Genomic DNA, 21964 nt, shown 5'->3' with positions numbered 1-21964 from the left:
AAAGAGTACCAGAAATCATGTAAAGTCCTACGGCTATTTTGGGAAGCATGGTCTGCAGGACCACAACAACCAAAGAGTATCTACCATCAACCCCATACTGCCTGGTTCCTGGCACTCTGAAAATAATCAGCCTTTCTACACTGGGCAACATGACTATCACTTGACAAATTCTTTATAGAAGAGTAATTCAGTCCTGCTTTCCTAACTGAATAGTTCCCAAAGCCTAACTCTGATTACTTAATTAAAACAAAATGTTTCTTTATTTTAACAAAAAAGATTGCACATCTTGCTTTTCTTTATTAAGTATCCGTTGCTTCTGTGAGCTCAGACCAGAGCAGCAATGCAGCTGGGAGTGCTGAAACACAGAGCGGAGCGATGTCCCCTCCCAGAGAGCCCAATCCCAGTAAAAGCTAAGGGTCAGCTGATGCGTTCAACATAAAGAAACAAACACTGCAGACACACTGCCCTCTCAGCATACCACTCTCTAGCCACTGTCAGACTTTCTGTATGTGACATGGCAAAGGAAGGAGGGATTAAGGAGACGGAAAAGATGGTGGCTCTGGGGATGCCTCCCTCCATACTGAAGTGTCTGAAGTGGGTGATTTTGGTCAAATTGATTTGGCAATAGCCATTGGAATTAAAATTCTGGATATTTAGAAGCAAAGATTCATAGACTCATACAGGTTAGAAGAGGGGTCTCAATGTCTCCAGGTCAATACCCTGCCCAAAGCAGGACCAGCTACGATTGCTCAGGGCCTTGTCCAGCACAGCTTTGAAGACCGCCAAGGTTGGAGATTTCTTCTCAATGTCTCTAGGTTCTGTTCCAGTGTCTGACCACCTTCATGGTGATGAAAATTTTCCCATTGTTTACATGGAATTTTCAGTGTTGCAGCTGGTACCTGTGGTCTCTTTTCAACAGCTGTGCACCTCTGAGAAGAGTCTGTCTCCATCTTTGTGCTTTCCACTAGAAAGACAACAGCAAGATTCTTCCTTGGCTTTGTGTTTGTTGGCCTGTTGTTCAAGAAATACAGTTCATTTGGGCTCTCCTTTTATACCGTGTGCTCCAGCTCCCTGACCACCTTGGTGGCCTTCAGTGGGCCAGCCTTTCTGGCTTCTCTTCCATTTTCAGCTGCCATTCCTCTGTGTCCCTTCCTTGGCAGTATGTGTAGGATTCACAGAGAGTAGACAACCAGGGACTTCTGAGAGGAATTTGTGGAGCTCTATTCCCATTCCACATAAATGGTGCCCCATACCTAATTAAGGCTCCCAGGCAACCCCAGGCTTACAGTCCAACTGGATTTTCTTTAGCCAGGAACCCAAGAAGCTGGAATTCACCAGGCAAAACCCACACAGATAGGCAGAAAAACTACAAAATGCCAGAACTGCAATATCGACTGTTGGGTGCTTTTTATCACATGCCTTCAGTTGTGCTGACAACCTCTCATTCTTCAGGTAAAAGCAAAGATTTTTATTCCATCACCGCTGTTCTTTTCAGTGCCTGATCTCTATACCCTGGGCTGAGCTGGAGTGAATTGCTGGTGTTTTTTCAATCCTGTCTAGATCAAATGCACATATGCTTAGAGAGCAACTAGATGATACTCTAATAGATTTGTATTGCTGGTATTAAAAATCCAACTTGACAGTTTCGACCTCTTCACTTTCAGGATTTAAAATAATTTGCAGAAACCATATGAGAAAAATATCTTCCTCAGATCTAGTCCCAATTTTAGAAGAGTCAAGTGCAAATAGACCTTTCTCTCTGTAGACACATCATCCTTAGCAAGAAAGAAAATGGCTCAGGTAGAAACATAACTATTCCTATTTCCCCCCACAAATATTCAGCCTCCTCATGTCTCCTAACACTGAATTTAAAAGCTCACAGGGCTGGAGAGTCTGCTTGCTGTGGGAAAGGGTTTGTTAAAAATGCCCTGAAAAGTAATAGGGTGGAAAAAATAATAACAGCCAAGAAACTTCTGTACCAACTGCACTGCATCTTAGGGAACGCAGTCTCCTTACACAGGCTAACACGTTCAATTATCCTTCGTTAGGCAGAAAGGTATAATATGTGCTGTCAGCTTTGACAGAACGAAGAACAGTCACTCTGTTAAGACCAAAGAATATTCTTTAAGAAAGAATAGCTGCTACAGTACTTCCTACAACGTGCAACTCAAATACTGGGTTACAAACTTGCTGCTTGCACAGCAGACTGCATGTCCCGTGTCCCTCTCCTCTCACCTTCCAGCCTGCATGGCCATGTGGGCTTCTGCACGAGCGAGAGCAGAGAAGCGATGGCTGCTCGAACCCTGTTTCCACCTCTCCAGTTCAGGGAGCCTGGTGCCTCTGCGCTGCTCCAGGTCCTCGCTGGCCATGGTGTGCTGGGCATCGTCTTCACGGTGGTTCCCACAGAAACCAACACGCAATGCAAAGCATGACTCAGCCCCGCCTGACCTGAACTCTGGATGCCAGGCATCTGCCTTCCCACGGCGAAGAGGTGGCCTCAGTCCCCACAGCCATCACCTCTGTCCTCTTAGGGACAGCAACTGTTGCTCTGTGGCATCCCTGAAACAGACGGTCCTCAGCGCAGAGCCAAAACGCAGAGCTCGGACATGCAGCGAGAAGCAGCTTGCTGCTGGGTGCACATGTCCCAGCTAAGGCACATCTGGCTGTGATCTGTCCCTTGGCTGCACAGGGACAGGCAGAGCCTATCACCGCTTTCCCCCAAAGGTTAGAGTTGAACCAGCTGGACAAAAACATAATCAAACTTCTCCCTGAATTTTTCTGAAGTCAGCTTTTTGTTTTGTTCAGAGAAGTGTGCAAGAAAGTTAATGAAATACTATTTAACAAATCTATTTTTCGCTTGCTCTCAAATCCAAGTAGCAGCTGTACGTAACGCTTCATGCCAGGAAGCAAGCGCAATAGTGCACACCCTCCTGTGGCAGCACCTTAAAATTGCAGAGATTGTGTGAAACAACCAGCCTTACAGAATACACCTTACTCGCTGTGCTGGTGGAGTGGCACACACTGAAGTACACAGGGTACAGGAGGAATGACATCAGAATGAAGATTGGGAAAACATTACACTCCACTGAAAGTCCTTTACACCAAAAGACGAGGAAATGCGGTACATATCAGAGGAGATACTGCCTAAGACCAAAAAAGGTAACAGCGATCGAATCCCCGTTTTTCTGTAGAAATCTACCACGAAGAGCTATATATTTTGTCGCATCGGCCGCTTTTTGAGACAGTCACTCTAAAACGTGTTGTGTTTACCTCTGAAGCTTCTGGCAGGTCCGTACCACACCACACAGCCCGCTCTCCTCACTTCGCACTGCAGGTCCTTGGGAGACTGGTGAGCATCAGGCAGAACACGGACACGTTCCACGTCTCCAGCGCATGCAGAAAGCTTACAAATACAGGAGCCCGAGTCTTCCCTCCTTCCCCATCACCTCTGCCTCCCTCTTGCCCTCTCAACGTCAAGTGCCTTCCCCCGTATCTTTTTCAAAGCTAAAGCATGCAAATCACACTCCTTTCAGTTCCACAGTTAATTCTGCATTGTCATTATGTCTGATCAAGCATTCTTGAAGCTCCATGTGTTAGAATCAGGCCCTTTCAGAATACTGAAGAAATGAGTGTGAGAGGAAAAAAGAGGTACTAAATCTGTGAATGTTCATAAATGAGAACTGACATTTTCAGGTACCCTACATTTTCAGGAGAGGTTTAATGAATACCCAAAGTGATGACAAGTATTTGCTGAGTGTCTGGCAAAAAAATAGACAAAAATAAAATACCACACTGGCTGGTATAGCAATTGGGAGGAAGAATTTAATTTCAGATTAATCTGTGCATCAGTGTAGTTATCATTCAAGGGCTAGCTTTAAACTCTTTAATTCACTTGTAGAATCGCCATGTATAAGTCTGCTGTATTGTTAGATATGAAACAACTATTTACAACAGTTCTGTGATTTTTAAGACAAAAAACGTGTTTTCTCTTAATAATAACTAAAAATTCAGTACTACTTGTTTGTTCTGTCAGAAATAAGGCTATGAGCCAAGTCCCCTTTCTGGAATCTGTCACTAAGGGAGTAAAACTCACACTTGCAGAGCAGGGCAAAAGGAATAGGGAAGGCAGCTCTAACCCAGGAGCTGCAAATGCACATGATAAATTCAAGCCACTACACTGGCCCTTGTTGCATGATCTCTCATGCCTCTTCCCCAACAGTACAGGATTCAGAGCTCTGTTTCCAGCTCCCTCAAATGTCAGAGATGACCTAGGATCCACTTCTGGGGCAGCCAATAGGGTTTGGCAGCGGCAAGGCAGCTGTTGCAATTCCTTTTGGCAGGCAGGTTGCTAATTCAGCTGTGTTCTAGCTGTTTCATGTTTGGGGACATGTGCTCCAGCACAGCCATTGCTTTGTTTTCTTGTTCATATTTCCTATACAGTAGCATATACAGATAGAAGTTCATATTCTCGTCTAATATTTTTCATGGAAGTGATTTGCAGACAGAATTAATTAAAAAAAAAAGCGCTTATTTTTCACAAGGGTAGCATTCAAATAAATGTGATATTAAAGCAAACATATATTGCATTCAAAATTCATCAACACAACGCATATGATTCATGGTCTTTTTTGACTTGTCCAAAAATTAATCTAGAAGAAGAGATGCCACAGCTACATCTAGGAAGGCATTAACTGTTGGTACATGCATCCAAAGGGGCTGTTGGATCTTCAGACAGGGCAGCAGAACTGACTGGAAATGGACAACCGTGGTTCATCGTCAGTATGGCAAACAGCATCAGACCCCTGAGCTGTACAGAGTCCTCTGAAGAATTAGTGTTATGCAATACCAGTTACTTACACAATACCAGCACTGCTCAGAAATGCAACACTTGGTCAAAAATCTCATGAAAAAATTGCACCTATACCATTAACTGTGAAACTATTATAGCTATTTATGAGACCACAAAGTTAGGAAGAAAACCAACAGACAATGGGAAAGATGACTTTTACCTGGAAAGCTGCTGTAGACAAATAAATAATTACTGGATAAAAATAATAATCCCATTTTCAATGACAAAACAGACTACAAAAATCATCTTTTTTTGGCAGTTTACTGCTTAGATACCTGTGCCTGAAGTAGGAATTTTGGACTACAGTATTGCTTGCCACACTGCAGCCTTCCCTGCAGGAAGGTCCAGCTCCTACCTCCACTGCAGTCAATGGGAGTTCCCTCTGATTTCAGTGGTGCAGGAACAAACTGTAACCTAGAGCTCAGATCTGTAGTACTGCAGAAACTTTCCAGTCCTCACAACCACATTACAAAGAGATGTTTCCCATATCCTGTACATACCGCACAGTGCAGGCCTTCATGACACATCACAGAGAATTAAAACTGATGGGTCAGAAATACTTACTTCCACTAGGGATCAGGTCCCTATCCGGAATGAAGAGCTTATATCCATAGTGCTTTTCTAGAACATCCGGCAGAATTTCAAGCGCAAACTGCTCCTCTTCATTATTATCACAATCTAACGCATCAGGGTCCACTTTGGTGTATGAAAGATACGCATCATATTCCTTGTTGTCTGTAACAAAACAAATCCATGCTCAGCCTGCTGTTTGCAACAGAACCGTAAAGAATACAGGAAAGGAATACTAGGAGGTCATGTTATTCGTTGAAATTATCGTTTCCCAACAAAGTTGGGACCTTTCACAGGAACATACAGTCTGGCTTCCCCAGAGAAACTTCTCAGATCCAGACAAAGGATATCCTCTCCGTTTTCTTCTGCATGTTGAGCTAGTTAGTAACTGCTTCATGTGGTCAGCGTACACATTTCACATCTGAAGAGATTGTGGGCAAAATTTTCATACAAATACTAAAGCTGGAACTTTTTATTTTAATCCTTTACATATTGCTAATGGAAATCTTCCTTTCAACTCCTATGCCTCAAGAGTGCTATGATTATGCAAAAACTTTGAGCTTGGAAAAGTTTCTGAGCCTGGGAATTGTTCAAAGTTCTGAGCGAGAAAAAAACCCTCCTTGCACAAGTAATCGTGAGGAAATACATGACATAAATCAAATTAATACCAATCAAGCAGAAACCAATGACAAACAGTCCAAAGCATGTAATTCAGAAAGTCTTGGAGTTTTTAAAACCAGTATAATAATTTTAGATGTCACTTGATCCCAGACATTTTAAATACTTGGGGCTCACAGTCTGAGGGACAGAAATAACTCCAAGAGCAAACGGAACGCGGGGGCAGATGTGCTCCTCCATTCTGCCTGCATCTCAGGGGTGGAGGCAAAGCCTCATCAAGAGGTGGGGGCAGGCAGTGGGTGATAGGGGGCACAGGCGATGCCACATGAGGACAGCGAGGCTGCAACACAGTAGCTTGGCTAGAAAGGGCAACACACCTCCTTCTGCACAGCACCAGGGCTTGTCTCCAGCTCTCGGCATCCGAAACACAGAGCTGAGAGCTGGTGACTGTGCCAGGAACAGAAGTGGCACCACTGTCAAGCTTGGGATCCATGCTGGGATCAGGCTGTCTTAGTAACATTTCTCTTTGCCATTCCTCTGCTGTAATGGAAAATAGTATATTGAAAAAGTCAACCTTCAGCAATTCAGTCTCCAGGGAAGAGCACAGCTGCCATTATTTACAGAAAATGAAAAATCAAATACTTAATGTTGTGAGAACAAAACTGCATGAATTGAGGATTGCCGAGTACCAATTATCTGTAAAGAATAGTGCATATGAAAGATAATTAAAGTAGTTAAAAATCATCAATACGTTCTGATAAAAAGAAAAAATAGCTAATCATAATACAATACATTCCTTGATGACCTTGAAATGATGGTTGCTTTCTTATAATTCTTGACACACAGCCAGACCATGAGGGTCACAGCTACAGACAAAGCATGTGAATAATTACACATTTGCAAAAGGCAATTTGCCTAGGGTCACCATAGCTGGATGGGAGGATGTTCACCTGGCTTGCTGATCTTTCTCCGAAACCAACAGCATACAAAAATAGTAGTTACCGATGGAACGATGACAGAAGAACAAACAGCAAAGAAATAAAAGCCAGCCAGCTTTGGAGGCCTGTCCAAAACCTGCTGCCCTGTCCGTAAGGAAGCCTGCCAAAACCTTTTAAGGAGAAGCCAGCTACCAAGTGATCCGTGAGGCAAACACCCCTGCAAGCAGGAGAGCTCTCTACAGGCAGCAAAGCAAACCCCAGAGCACTGACATGCCTGGTTATAAAGCAGCATGAAAGCTGCACAAGGATTGTGCGTGAGCAGTCCCTGAGCTTCCTGCCCCTTCCAGCCATCTGGGAACAACTACCCTCTCCGGTCACCTCCACTCACAACACAAGTAAGCAAGACGTAGGCAGCACCAGCTCCCTCGGGCTCCTGGGAGTCCAACGCTTGTGTTACATCTCCACGGTCTCAAGACCCTCTCCACAAGCCTCATATGCACAGGACACAGCAGAAGGACCTATTCCAAGCTCACTGCCCGCTCCGTGTGCTTTGGATGCAGCCCTGTTTGGAGCCCTCTTCTAAATGGCTTCCCTTAATCCTCCCTGTCATTTTCTCTAACAACAATGCTACGCAGAACATGGGAAGCGAATGCATCCAACACTGCCTACATGGGATATTTTTAGAAATAGGAATAAAGCAAATCTGCTGATCTCCAAATCTCCTGCTTTAAAGAAATACATGTATAAATGGAAAATGACCTTGCAATTGCATCTATACAGCTGACAGCTCATGGGAGCTCTGTATGTTCCCACTATAGCCTACATAGGTAGAAACATCCTCATGTATGTTTTGACTTCAGGAACATTCTGCCTCCATCTTTCATTTTGCAGGATCAGAATGAGACACACCAAGCTGCAATAATTCTAAAAATCATGCACTGCAAAAATAAAAGTTTGTTTTCAGGATGATCATGCACACAAAATCCCCTTTGCACTCTTGGGGCTTCCTCTAAACAAGTAGAAAATAATATTGTTCCATAAATTAAAAAGTGATTGAACCAAGGAAGTTACATGAATAAAAATGCAGCAGCTTCACACTGAAAATACGAGATACGTGAATCAAAGCAATCTGGAGGAAGTTACCATTTTGGGTCACTTTTTATTGGTGTGAACTGTGGATGTTATGTTGGTATAATCCCAAGGTGTTAGAGGTAAATTGCTTCCAAAACCACTTAATCTCACCATCCTTCACTTTTTCCTAGGTATCTGTATAAATATTGTACAGTATTGTATAGCATGAAAACCCCCATCATTTTAGGTTTTCCCACTCACACATGAAGATCAAGAAAGGGGAAGTTTTCTGACCTCTATTACTGCTATTTATCATTCCACATTCTAAAATTCCCTATGGATTTTACTGTAGCAAAACATTTTCACACTACATCTACCCAGCGTTAAAAAGAAACATTAATTATTTTGTTCACAGTAATGCTAACTGCAGAAAGGAACAGGTCGGTGCAACTGCACATTGTTTGGCACAACAGGGGAAATGCGGTCCATGATCTTTTTCCAAATATTACATTGTTTCTAGAAATTCCAGACTGCCTACATGCTCAGAAGTGTGGCAGTGGGCTATGAGAAGTACCTGTACTTGAATACTGTACTTCAGACCTTTAACAAATACTAGTTATATGCATACTAACAACATATTAATTATGCTATACAGAAGTGTTAAAAATATAATAACAGGATTTAAAGCACTTGGATTTAGTTTACCAGGGCTTACTCCAGCTTCACAGGAGGAGGAATGTTCTATATTCAGGAGAATTAAAGCTTCAATTTAAAAATACATGTTTAGCTTTAGGCAACAAACAGAATATATGTTAATGAGGGGGAGGGAAAAGAACACTGAAAACCATCCTAGCTTATTCCTAAACATACTCTGCAGGCTAGCTGTACGTTTCCACTAAGTTGTTTACAGTCTCCCCATTAACTGAGTTAACTAGTTAGACTCAAGAACAATTCCCTCTCGCTTGTTACTGGAGTTCGTCGGCAGCCTGAAGACAATTAAATGGAAATGTTTAATGAAAAATACCTGCCCACATACAGTGTGGATCTCAGGAGAAGTGATGCTGGGCATATGTAGCACTGGGACACATGAACAGAAGAGTTCTCCCGAGGAATCAGTTCACAAATGACATTCAAGCCTCAGTAACAGACGCAGAACAATTCTTCTGACTCCCATACGGCATGGCCCAGTGACATGTCAGTGAAAACATACATTGATTTCAGGAGGCTTTGGGGGAAAGTCTTAGGGCTTTACACTGTTGGGTGCTTTGTAGTTTGAAATTAAACTGGCAGCAGGTATCTTTTGGAATTCATTTCAGTCTAGAAGTTTAATCACTTTGGGTCTCTGAAATATTTCCATTGCATATACTGAGTTTCCTAAGCAACTGCTTACCATCAGCTGCTTCGTCTCCTCCGAAGGTCTGTCTGTAGAAGAGCATTAACTCTATGTTGTAGCACTTGTAGATGGTCACAAGCAAAATAAGCAGAAGAAGGATGGCTCCCAGTCCTCCAGCAAGCTCTATTTTGTAGATCAAATCTAAAATTAGCAAGGAAAGACAAAAAGGTTATGATCTTTCCAAGCTTTATTTCCTCTAATCCACTGTACAATTCCATATAAAACTGCGCATCTTCCAATTTACAACCAGTGTAACGTTAAAGATGCCTAATTTTTTGTTCATTACTTATTACTTAACTTTACCCATTTATTCCATCTACTGCACATCTGAAATCACCATCCACAATGCATTTGAGGCTATAATCATAATTCTTCCACAAGGGAATTATATAGTGATTTTAGGCAGAGGATTAATCAACTTCCAACGAGCTTGTGCAGTTTGAAAACTTCTGTATTAGCAGCGTGCATCAAATGCTGTATGCAGCATGCGAGAAGGGACAGACTAGACAAACTGTACCCCATCTGGGAGGCTCTAGTCTCCCCAAAACTATAAAACTTTGGATTTATGTTTGTGAAGCCTGTGGATGAGCTGAAGTGAGCTGCCAAGCCAGGGCTTCAGCTGAATCACTGGAGAATGGATTGAGCATCCAGAATTCCCAGGATGGTGTGAGAAGCCAGGAGCACACATCAGGCTGCTAAGAGCCACTTTGTTTGAGTTGTGATGGCTACTAACGGAGTTCTCACATGTTCGTTCAGTACACATTATACTTTAATGGGAACTAGTGCTAGTTAAAATTTCCTACTGGGACGCTTTTGTTAGCAAACATCACAAACAGTCTGCCTCAAAGTCATCCAAAAACAATTATCCATCTTTTACAGCTGGGGAAACAGAGGCATAGAAAAGTGAAGCAACATGTTCAAGATCATTCAGCAGACCAATGCCAGAATGGGACAAAACCCCTTGAATACCAGTTCAGTGCTCTACCAGACATAGGACACTAACTTTGGCAGTACTGCTCTTTAGCCTGAAATGTCCTCTGAACACGATATTGCTCATAACACCACTTGGCATATTACTCAGCCATAACAGACAAAAGATGACGATTTGACAGTAGCTACCTCTAACAGACGTCATTAAGATATTTGCTGCTGTGACAAATACAACGTGAAGATGTAACAACTGTAATACAGGCAAGACAAAGTTTTCATGATTTTTACGCTTCTAAAACTAAGGTGAGAAAAGATTACTGGTATGTCATTTGGGTAATTTTCAAGATAAAAAGCAAGTTAGTTGTGTATCTTTTGGGGTTGCTGTTACTGAAATACAATGCCTTGTATTTCAATAATTACCATCAGATGTTAAGCTATTCCCAGTTTACAGTATCTGTTGTCTGTATGCTAAGAAATCATGGACTAATAGATGGAAAAGGTCTATTATAATAGCCATTTAATATCTCTGAGAATGAAGGGAATTCATGGGACTTCTGTTACACTAGATGATAAAGTTACCATATGCTTTGGGGAAAAACCCGGTCAAATGGAGAACAGAACTGGTTAAAACCACTTTTCAGGGGAAAAAACCCACTTTTTTTGTTGTACTGAATCCTTTTTGCTAGGAAAGTGAGATGATGGCAAAGCTGCCAGCTTGGAAGGAGAGAAAATGCTGAGCCTTGATCATTTGCAGCCCTCAAAGGAGCAAAAACCTGTGTCCACTTGCTGGGGGAATGGCAGGGTATTGAGCAAACCCACAAAATCCATCTCAAAAGGCAGTATCAATCTGCTTTTGTGTTTCCTGTATTTGTCCTACTGCCCCACAGAGTCCAGATGTAAGGTGGTAGGAAGCCAAGGCTTTTGGGCTCCTCATTTCCATCCCCAAGTGAAGACAACGGAGAATGTTCAGTTTTCTTGCCTACTCCAGCTCTTAGTCACTGATTAATGCCTTACTCCTCAAGCGGTCCTCACTGAGGTCAGTAGGGAAGGCAGCACACCCAGCATTAGGAAAGCAGTTGAATCTGGACTTTGTGCCGTATCAGTGACTGAAAATTAGTAAACAATAATATTCTGATAGTTTCTAACATAAAATAATGTAGAAGAACCTAACTACAACGTATCACAGAGGATTATGGTCTTTAAAATATAACAAGTCTCATAAACACCCAAAAAATGAGACACAAACATCTTTTAGAAGTTTCCTCATCATTTTAGTACCGTATCAGTATCAAAAAACCCACAGAAGAACAAAAAGAAGTTTCCTGCATGTCTTGAACAAAAGCAGCCTCCTTGAAATAAATGGTGAGCAAACATCAGTATAACATTTATTTTTATCTAAATTCACTACTTCTTTCCACTAAAAGCACAGCTGGATTTTATTCTGCAGTTCCTGATAAGTCATTCATGTTCCAGGAAAGTTAGATTATAGACTATGTCGACTTCAATGACTGAGATACAAGACCGCTTTCAAGTTCATTTGAAGGAATCCTGAAATATTTTAACAGCTAAAGAGGTGAGTGTGTATTGTGTGTCCATGTAATCTGAGTACCAAACATTCTAGGGCAGCATGGAGAAAAAAGAAAACCCAAGATCATCCAGAATTATTTTCAAACTACTTGAAAGCAAGCAGCAACATGGTCTTGACCATAAGTCAGTAAAGAAGAACGTGGCAGCAGACTGTGGTATTCAGGTCTCAGGAGCACGCCTGATTCTGTCTTTGCATTGGTAACTGGATTTGGTTCTTTTTCAGTCAAAAAATAAAATAAAACTACCTCTAAATGATGCTGCATGCTCTGGGGCTCTCAGTGCACTGGTGCTGTACAGCCAGCAGACCCATATTCTCCAAAAGCATCCGTGAGGACCGTACCACTAATACAGCAAGAGACCTCAACATATTTTACCTTCAATATTCTAACAGTCCCCTTTTTTTCCATACAGCAAAGTACGTGCTTAAAAATAACCACCTGATGTCAAAACAAGAACTACTCTAGAAACCCTTATACTATGGCTAGGACTTGGATTTGGGGTTTATTCCTGCTTTTTTATCCAAGCCTTCCTAGTATAGCAAAACTCATGCTAGCTCGTGTATACCTGATGTGTGTCAATCACAGATTTGAACAGGGGGCAGAGATAACCTACAGCATTGCGACAGCCTGGGGACATCACGGAGCTACGAGCACCTCTTGCAGAACAATGATAATGCAGCCCTTTGCAGGTAAGACTTTCAAGGGAGCGGGATTCCTCTCCTTGAGAGATCTGTGCTTCCTCTTCGCTGTCCTCATGTGCCTCAGTGCCTGGAATGCTGCAGCACATTCCAATAGGAATCCACAATCCCTTCTTTGACATGCCAAAGGATGCTGGTCAACAGCTTTCTATCAGCCCTAAATATTGTCACAGGTCAGTAAGTACAGTAGTATTTCCTGGCTCATAAATACTCTACAGTCAAATCCAAGCTGGAGGAAGCTAAGATAGGAAGCAGTTAATACCAAGCTGAAGAAAGGAAGTTTGGTCAAGTATTTGTAAGAACTTAATAAATAGCAAACAGGAGAATGGGACAGGCAGTCAAAGGACACAGTGAAAACATATGGTTATTTTAAATGACACTTTAATAGCTTGAAAATCAACTATTGAGAATGCCTGAGGGGAATATAAGCTTTCTACAGCCACAGTACAGAGAGAAATGAAATGGTAGCTGAGAAGTGATCCTTTCCACCTCCAAATTCTGTATTCAGCAGTGCTTCTCCCGTAATTTCAGCAGAGCTCTGAAATATCTGCATTTTCTTGTTATAAATAAACCTAGCTTGTTATTCTAATATATGCGACACAGCTGAACATTTAACAGTGTCAACATAGATGTACGTACTATCAGCTGTATATTTATGAGGTTCAGTGGATGGAAAGGTGGAACGCTTTTTGCACTGAAGAGGCTAATCCTTCACCACGATGACCAGATCCCTTAATTGAAGTTCTGACATCCTGTCTGTTTAGATGTTCAATATACATTTGTGTGTGTTCGACACCACAGCTGCGGGCCCTTGTTTCTAGAGTGGTTTGCACCTTCGGTATTGTGGTCAATCCTTATCACTTAGTGTAAAGTATAACCTATGTTATGCCTTCCTTCTACATGAGGACGTAACAATCTCAGTACAGAGGAAAATAAGTAGGTCTTGATTACACTGTACTTTCACACATAACCTGGTCACATGAAAAAATAGCAAAAAAGAGGACATTGACCCAAAAGCTTCCTCTCCCTAGTAGCCCTTTTTTGTCCCAATACCACTCCTCCCTCACCTTTCATTTTATAGAGATTGTAGCCATGAAACGCAGCACTTGGCATCCAGCACAGCTTTAAGTGAACTGATGACTGTGGGTGTTTTCCAGAACTGCAGTGCCCCATCTAGAGAGGCCGTGGCTGGCGTTCCTGTTCTCCCACCTGGCTCTTAGTGCACTGTCCCATAGTGATGTCTACCCTAGGCTCAGAGGTCAGCCTGCAGCACACTCAGGTACTAACGGTATATTTAAACCTTCTCCAAATGGTGACACTTTTGTTGATTTTTGCTGCAACTGTGACAAAGGAGAGCACTGGCTTTTTTAACTGACTCCTAACACTGCAATGCACAGTCTGCCGAGAAGCACATCCTTCACCTTAGTGGTCTGAAAGCACAAGAAGGACAGGAACATCACTTGCAGGTGTGCCTGGTGAAAACACTTCTCCTCCTCCCCTGTTGGTAAATTAATTCACAGCCAAGAAAAACAGCAGAGATCTGAACAATCTAATAATTCTGTAGACAATCTCCTCTGCTGATGGCTCTATCGTTTCACATTATGAATTTATTCTGAATGTGTAACCTTCTTTTCTTTGCTATCCCTACAGTTATTGTGTTACAGCTTCTGTAGTACCAAATACACTCTATCTTAGAGATCACCATCACATTTAAATGCCGCCCTACATATGAATAGGAGAGGTGATTGAACAAACATCATAAGAACTGTAATCAGATACTGTTACACTCCTTAGGATAATGACTTCTACAAACTGCAGAGCATAGTATCACCTTTTAATTTGGAACATTCAAAGCCAAATGGTCTCCTTTCTGCCACAGATAACTTGTCAGTAGTGGTATTCCCAATTCCAGGAACAGTACCAAGCCAAGCAACCATGATGAGGTAATTCTCCACTGATTTGTAGCTCCCATTACAATGTTTTCATTCCTTATGTGGTTAGAAATAAAAATGCATGGCAACTCTTTAAAGCTTTCAGGAAGATAAGAAAAACAAGAACATCTGACCTCATTGCTGAGGTACCTATTCTAAGAAATGCACATTTTAACTCCATCACACAATTATCCCTGGTCTAGTCAGTCAACTCTGGGTCAAACTCTCAGTTTTTTTTAGACTAAAATACTTCCACTGATCTTACTGGTGCCTTATGGGTGACTGTATTCTAGGCAAGTGCATCATCACCTGCAAGGCTGATTCACTAGAGACTAAAGAACAATTAATGATTTTTTTTTTTACAAATGGTTAGCTGAAGCTGTAATGGAAACATATTTCAGCTACAAGTAGGCACCCTGGCTTAGAGAGGTCATTAGGACCTTCGCTACTGGCTGACCTGCTGCTGAGGCAGGCAGGAGTAGAGATAATTTTGTAATTTAATGTATCTAACTCAGATTAGATATAAGAGAGAAATTCTCCACAGAGAGGGTGGTGAGGCACTGGGACAGGTTGCCCAGAGAAGCTGTGGATGATGCCCCATCCCTGGAAGTGTCCAAGGCCAGGCTGGATGAGGCTTTGAGCAACCTGGTCTAGCGGAAGGTGTCCCTGCCCATGGCAGGGGGGTGGAACTAGATGATCTTTAAGGTCCCTCCCAACCCAAACCATTCTGTGATTCTATAAAGTAAAGAGAATTACCTTTCTTGCGCAGAAGAACACTGGCATGTTTCCGTCCGTTTCTGTTTTCCACATGACATGTATAGTTAGCCAGGTCTGCCTCCTCTACAGCATCAAAGATCAATGTCAGTTCAACTTCTTTTTCTCCAAGATGTTCTCTGAGGAGTCTGAAAGGAATGATACAGTCTTTGCTTAACTGAATTAATGTGAGCAGAAGATTCCCAAAAAAACATCATTTGCCAGTCGAAGATAAGCAGTGTTCCTGGCCTCCTTCACTCCCGGAGAAGGACTTAGAAAGAGACTCGAGCGGCCCTAAAGAGACCTCACAGAGGCATCTTTCATGACAACAAAAAGCCTTTTTCTCCTGCCGTGTCTGTGGCGAGGAGCTGAATCAGGTTCAGGAGGTGTGGCTGTGAGTGCAATGGTTGCACGTGGCTTGTTTACCTCGGCTCCACCAGAATTAAATGCTAAAGCCAATGTTTCTTTTGAAAGAAGCAACAAATACTCCCTTTCCAGAGAAATAAATATGCACTACTAAGTCATCACTGAGCAAATTATAAGGCAGTATTTTCAAGGCTGAGTATTGTGCTACATATTTTAATGCCGTCTGGAAAACCAGCGAGAAAGGAGCTCTGCTACCCTGGAATTCTCCTCTATTTTTGCAGGCTAGATCCTGACTTTAACAGGGAACAGTGTCAAGAACAAGAGCTCTCTGCTCCTTTAAGAGGACAGAGGAGACATGCAAAATCCCCACAAAGGGAATAGAAAGTTCTAGCAGACTTCCAGGCCAGAGGTACAGTCTTTTCATGTCATTGTTCGAATGGGAACATTAAAAAGAATGCAACGTAAATGCAAGTGTTTTCTGATGCTGACATCAAATCTAAAAATACAATGCCCTCTTCTCAAGGAAAAGTTACTGAACCTTTGAACAAGGAAATGTAACGTCAAGTAACATCTACGAGATTCATTTGATCCTGTTAGCGTACTGCTGCATAATGTGCAAGGGAGCAAACATCAAATGTGTGATGACCTTGCAGTTGCTTGTGAACTCACTGTTACTCACTTAAGTGAGTCTTTTCTCTGAAAAGACGGTGTGTGGCACTAAGAGGTAAAGGTATAAATAAGATCCAGGTTTAGAAAAAGGAAGTATTTTCTCCAGAGACCGAAAGGAGGTGATTGGGCACAAAGTAATTAACCAGAGCACTGTTTGTGCTCATGGAAACTGCTTCTGGAGAGCTGAACATTTTTCAATAACAACAGCAAATCCCAAACTTTCTCTGCTATAAACCAAAGTTGTTTTGGGGTTTCCAAACCCCAAAATGTGTGCACACACACATTTCCTTATGTACGTAATTTCATATAACAAACATGGAACTCTAAATCTGAAAACAAATCAGAGGTGAAGTACGGAGGCATTGCACTAGACAATCAAAAGTGCACACCTGACTGCTACAAACAACATATTTACAGTAAAATTTCATACACAACATAGCCTTTAAAGGCTTGGGTGATCTGACAGAACTCAGAAGATGCACCAGGGCATCCACAACAATTCAGCCTCTTTCACTATGGCTGTGTAACTTGAAAAAAATGCAAGTGGAAAACATGAGACTGAGAACAGGCATGCATGTCACATTTTGAAATTTGGATTGCATCCTTTTTGCAAATTCACTCTCATTTATTGTGCATTTTTGCATTTTCTTTTATTTGGGCCCTGAGTCCAAGCACTGAAAATAATGTAAGAAAAGAGTGAATTTGCATAATTTCTGTCCAGAGAAACACCTCCCAAGAGAGCCCGAGATGTTTGCAGGCTCAAATCAGTCTAAATCATCAGGGTCAGATAAATCAATTCTCATTTACCTATTAATATTCCATATGTGTATCTAGCAAAATATTTTAAACTCTGGAGTCTTTCTTCTCTGTTGGTAAGCAATATGCTCCAAAAAATTTTGGCCTACAAATCATGCTGCAAGGAACAAATAAAATCATTAACAGACAATATATCTGGGACACTAATCTGGAGCACTCTGTGAATGTTCGGACTGTCTTGTGTTTACTATAGTCATCATACTTTGCGCAGAAAAAAATCAAGACAGACTGCAATTAAGATAAAATAAACTATTATTCTGAATCTATTTAAAATAAAATAATTGACCCTTAACCTAAATTTAAATAATACATGATCAGCTAAAAAGGAGCTTTCATAAAAGAGACTATGTATTTGGACTGAGAATTTATTCCCACTTATTTTCAGGCTAATTGCAACCTTTACAAAGAGAACTCTTTAGAATGGGATCTATCATGAAAATGCTGACAGACACTTAAGCATGATGGTGGCAGCAACGTCTAGAAAGCTGTTAGCGGTGTTAAACCTTTCATTCCTGTTTTTTCTTTTCTTTCTTTTAACCAGTACTCTACAGCTAATGATTCATTAGTGCCACAGAAATACACAGTTGGTCACCTATGTATTTTTAATAGGTGTACAGCCTTTAATTAATTGCATTTTGCAGTTGGTTCAGAGAACTCTGAGCACAATGTTTTTTAGTTAGAAAAGGAATACAGTGTCAACAATTAAGACCTTAAAGCTGCAACAGCATTTGCTGCACACCCAGAAAATGAAGCTCTGCCCCTGTCTAAGTTGGGGGAGACTTTGCCAGTCACACTGCCAACACATGCCAGCTCCCACAAGTTGAGAAAATAGCAGCTTTTTTTCCTGGTTTGATGGCCAGGCTGTAAGAGTAATTACCTCATTTAATACAAAGGTAAATCAATGGCACTTGACAACTCACAACAAACAGGATAGAGGGAGAAAGATAAGGGGTGAAGTAAAACAAATATCTAGTGCCTCTTTTTGTTCAAGCTGAAGCATTTTATTTGACCTGAAACAAAACATTTTGGTTTGGATTTTTCAAATTTTGTCATATTTTTCCAATGCATTTATGCACGAAGCTGAATCTGAAGTTAAAATACTTTTCTTTTGAAACCACATTTTCCTAAAGCGTTCAGGCTTTGTATGATCACAGATATAAAGACCGTTACAAAGCTTCACCTGGGTCTCTCTGCAAAACCACAGCATTAATTCCAAACCTTTGCTAACCTGCATGTGAGTTGCGACTCACCAAAAAAAGGAATCTTTTATTCTTTATATGGTTGGGGATCTGGACTGTGAATAGGGATACAAACCCTAGTCCCTTCTTTCTAGACTGTAACAACCGTCTGTAAATGAAAGGACATATCTGTGTGTACATAAGTACCTCTCCAAAGAAAAGTAGTTCAACTAACAACATAGCACAGTGATCTTCCCTCTCACTTTCCTGCATCGTTTCTCCTTCTCATCCCAGAAATTGCCTACATAAATAGTATAAGCTTTTCAGGAGAGGGATGTCATTTCCATACTTGGCTGAAAGTACCTGGCACAACAGCCAGGCAGCGATGGTACTCCCTCAGCATCCCCCCTTAACATCATCTTCATCTTGTCTGGCCTTTTTGCAACCGCCAGCTGATTTGTGTGGGTGAAAAGGCAGAATGTTAAATTAACGACCATGAAGAAATAAGGCTGCAGTTCAAAATGTCTCCATCCACTTCTTTTCATGCCTCTAGAATGAGTTAAACTATTTCCACGTTAAAAATGGAGAAAAGAGAAAATTAAAAGGGACAAAAATGCTATACAAGTTGAGCATTACGAGGCACCTGCAAACTGCAGTGTTGCCTGAAGAAGAAAACGAAGCAACTTATAGGTGGCTGGAAGAGTAAGATTAATGCCTGAAAATACTTCTCTGTCATGGCAGAGACGGTGTTGAAATTTGCTGTGGGCTCCTTCGATAATTAGGTACAACTGACAACTCTGCAGGCAGGCTTAAAGACTCTGATTCCTTCTTTAATAGCTCTGGTTCAATTTACATGACATTTTTATTACTGCTGTGAAAAACCCACCTGGCAAGCAAAGTCTCTTTCTCCTTTTCCCCCTGTGAATGCCTAACATTTGGGGATCTTAATTCATGGAAGGCAAGGAGGCAGGTTAGGGAGGCAGTCATCACCTCCGAGTCCTGCAATGCTAATTAGTTACTTTTTATTGTGGGACTCTATAACAAGGTCTAATAAATAACAAGGAGCCCAGAGCTACACATATATTACTCATGGTGAAGTCTGCTTACTAAAAAAGAGTTGCATGGATTTGATTTTAACAGAAATGCTCAAGTCACGTGCACCCTTATTTCCATGCTTTGGTAAAAGCACACTAATTGACGGGTAACCATGCATACTCGAGGATGCAAACTAGGGATGGATGTTTTGTACTCCCACACTGCTTTAGGTCTGCAAACCTGAACTCTCATCGTATGCAGCAAAGCCAGTGACATGAGGGATGGCTGCAGCTGAGGGTAAGGAAGGACAGCACCAAAAATTCAGAGTGCTACCAAATTTGTGAGCTAATTTAAGATAAGGGATGCAGAGTTAAAATGTTAGACATTTGCCAAAAGAACAACCTATGGAGTATCTTGGTCTGGTTTTAACAATTCCCAACTACTTGTAGTTGCTCAACATTAACAGAAATGTGCTGATAATACCATATAGAAGCAAACTGATGGGAAAATCAACTAACAAGCACATTCATTGTGGCTCATCGGATTTGAAACATACATGACATTTTTTGAAATACATCAATAAATACAACCAGGTGGAAGATACGGGCTGGCACAGGGCAAGGACAAAACAGTTAGTGCTGCCCAGTTTCCCTGAAGCAGCATACCTGTAATGGGACACATAAACAAGAGCTGTTACTGTGAAAAAAGTAATTTGCAAAAAGTTACTACTGCAGTTGCCATAGCTACTTCTAAATGAAAAAAGGGATGGACTGTGTTGCTGCTGGTAATGATGCAGTAGGATTTGGTAAATGCTGTTTTTAATGCTGGCTGTGATGCACAGGAGATTAGGCACGCGGTAAGTAGCTTTGTTGAAGAGAAAACTTATTGATTTGTGAAGGGTCTGTAAACTGAGTCAAAGCAGTTTAACAGAGTGAAAAAAGGGAGTTGTCACAAAATTAATTTGAAACATGAATGTGTAATGAGATGGCACAATGAAGGACAAATACAGCTTTTTCAAACTCAATTTCACTAACAAATGCACATAAAGGAAAAGTTAAACTATGCTGGAGCTGGGGAGCTCTTTAAATACAAACCTCAAATTGTCCTTTTGATGCAGAGGAAGAACATGACCAAATTCACTGCTCATATATATAAGGACAAAATGCTGTTAAATGCTGATCGCTTGCATAGAAGTTTCGAATAATTGCATTTTGTGGTCAGAAGCCCAAAAGAGGATTGTACACTTAAAGCCATTCTGGCAATATATAATAAATTTCATCTGCGTGCAATTAAGGTGCAATGTTGGGTCAGTTATTTTAGTATATCTTAATAACTACTGGCTGAATGGTTGAACTTCAAATTATTGATTAAGTAATAAAGCAAAGGAATCTCTCTCTGCCTGCTCTCCAAAAATCACTTTTACAGGAAGCAAACAACTCAGAAATGAGACCAAAAAAAAGTGCAACAGAAGGTGCAAAGACCTTGGCTTTCTTTGTAATCTATATTCATCATGCCTACAAGAGCTGGGACCACCTTTTCCATAGTATAACCATCGCTTAGTCTTTGCTCAAAGAGCTATTAATCAGGTGATTATTAAATAAGGAAGACCAGATGATGTTGTTAGGGGCAAATTCCATGAAAGTTCATGGGGATACAAGTGTTTTTTTTCTTTGCAACTGGTACAGAAAATGATAAGCAGCATCTGGGACAAGCCAAGCACAAGTTGAATATCAGTCATCCTCACACTGTGACTTCCTTCTCTCTCCCTTAAGTGCTAAGCATGGAGGAACAAAGGCTTCGATAGCCCTGGTTAAGGCACACTGAGAGCTATATAAAGGCAGCCAACACATTCAGCAGAAGAGCAAAGGCATGGTGACTTTGACAGGAGACCATTCATCTTTAAGATTAACATGGGTGCAGAAATGAACGTCATCTGGGCAAGGACTGCCTCATGGGGCAGCTGCTGTGGACAGCTTCATTCCCACGTGGGGCTAAAATCAACCCCCAGAATACTCAGACGCTTCAGCTACCATCAGGGGAATTTGGTAACAGATTTTTCAGGCACACAGATAGCTACTAGGTCTTTGGCGTTTATTGGCTGGAAAGGAGAGGGAGCAACTCACACTGCCCTGGTTCCAAGTCATTCATCACTCTTTAGACAGAAAACTCTTTTCACTTCCAATTAAAAAAAACTGTTTTAAAAACCCCAGCAGGCTTTTGGGATACACCATGTTTTTAACAGTAAACACTCCAAAAAGTACCTGACTTCGCCTTCTCTAATGTGACCTTCTAATTCTTCTATGAATTTTTCCCCTTTCATCCAGTAGATCATGGGGCCGGATTCTCCACTGAATCCAAAGAAAGCTTTGCAGGCCACAGTCAGTGGGTTTCCTGAGGACAAGAGGAGAAGGTTAGACACTTCGTCACAGCTACTAGTGAGACAATGATTATGAGAAATCTCAACACCTCAGATAAACCTCCCCGTTCAAAATTGGAGGGGGGTGAAAAAAATGAAGGAATAATGATAAACCATAGGAAAAAGGGTGATGTTGACTTGCATCTG

General features: G+C 41.4%; 1 protein-coding gene across 1 annotated transcript in view; it reads right to left on the bottom strand.

Annotated features, from left to right (window-relative positions):
- IL1RAPL2 (interleukin 1 receptor accessory protein-like 2) overlaps window positions 1–21833 on the bottom strand; it is a gene marked incomplete at its 5' end in the record, with an annotated part of 26475 nt that extends 4642 nt beyond the window's left edge. The window contains 4 exons of the mRNA XM_010160293.1: window positions 5414–5584; window positions 9437–9580; window positions 15341–15486; window positions 21663–21833. Of these exons, the coding sequence (XP_010158595.1) occupies window positions 5414–5584; window positions 9437–9580; window positions 15341–15486; window positions 21663–21833 (632 nt within the window). The remainder of the gene's footprint in view (window positions 1–5413; window positions 5585–9436; window positions 9581–15340; window positions 15487–21662) is intronic.
- Window positions 21834–21964: the final 131 nt, after the last annotated feature.

This window comes from Eurypyga helias, unplaced genomic scaffold, assembly GCF_000690775.1.
Source record: "Eurypyga helias isolate BGI_N326 unplaced genomic scaffold, ASM69077v1 scaffold18801, whole genome shotgun sequence".
Taxonomy (NCBI): Eukaryota; Metazoa; Chordata; class Aves; order Eurypygiformes; family Eurypygidae; genus Eurypyga; species Eurypyga helias.
The sequence above is the reverse complement of the archived record's forward strand: the minus strand, read 5'-3'. Positions and strand labels throughout refer to the sequence as shown.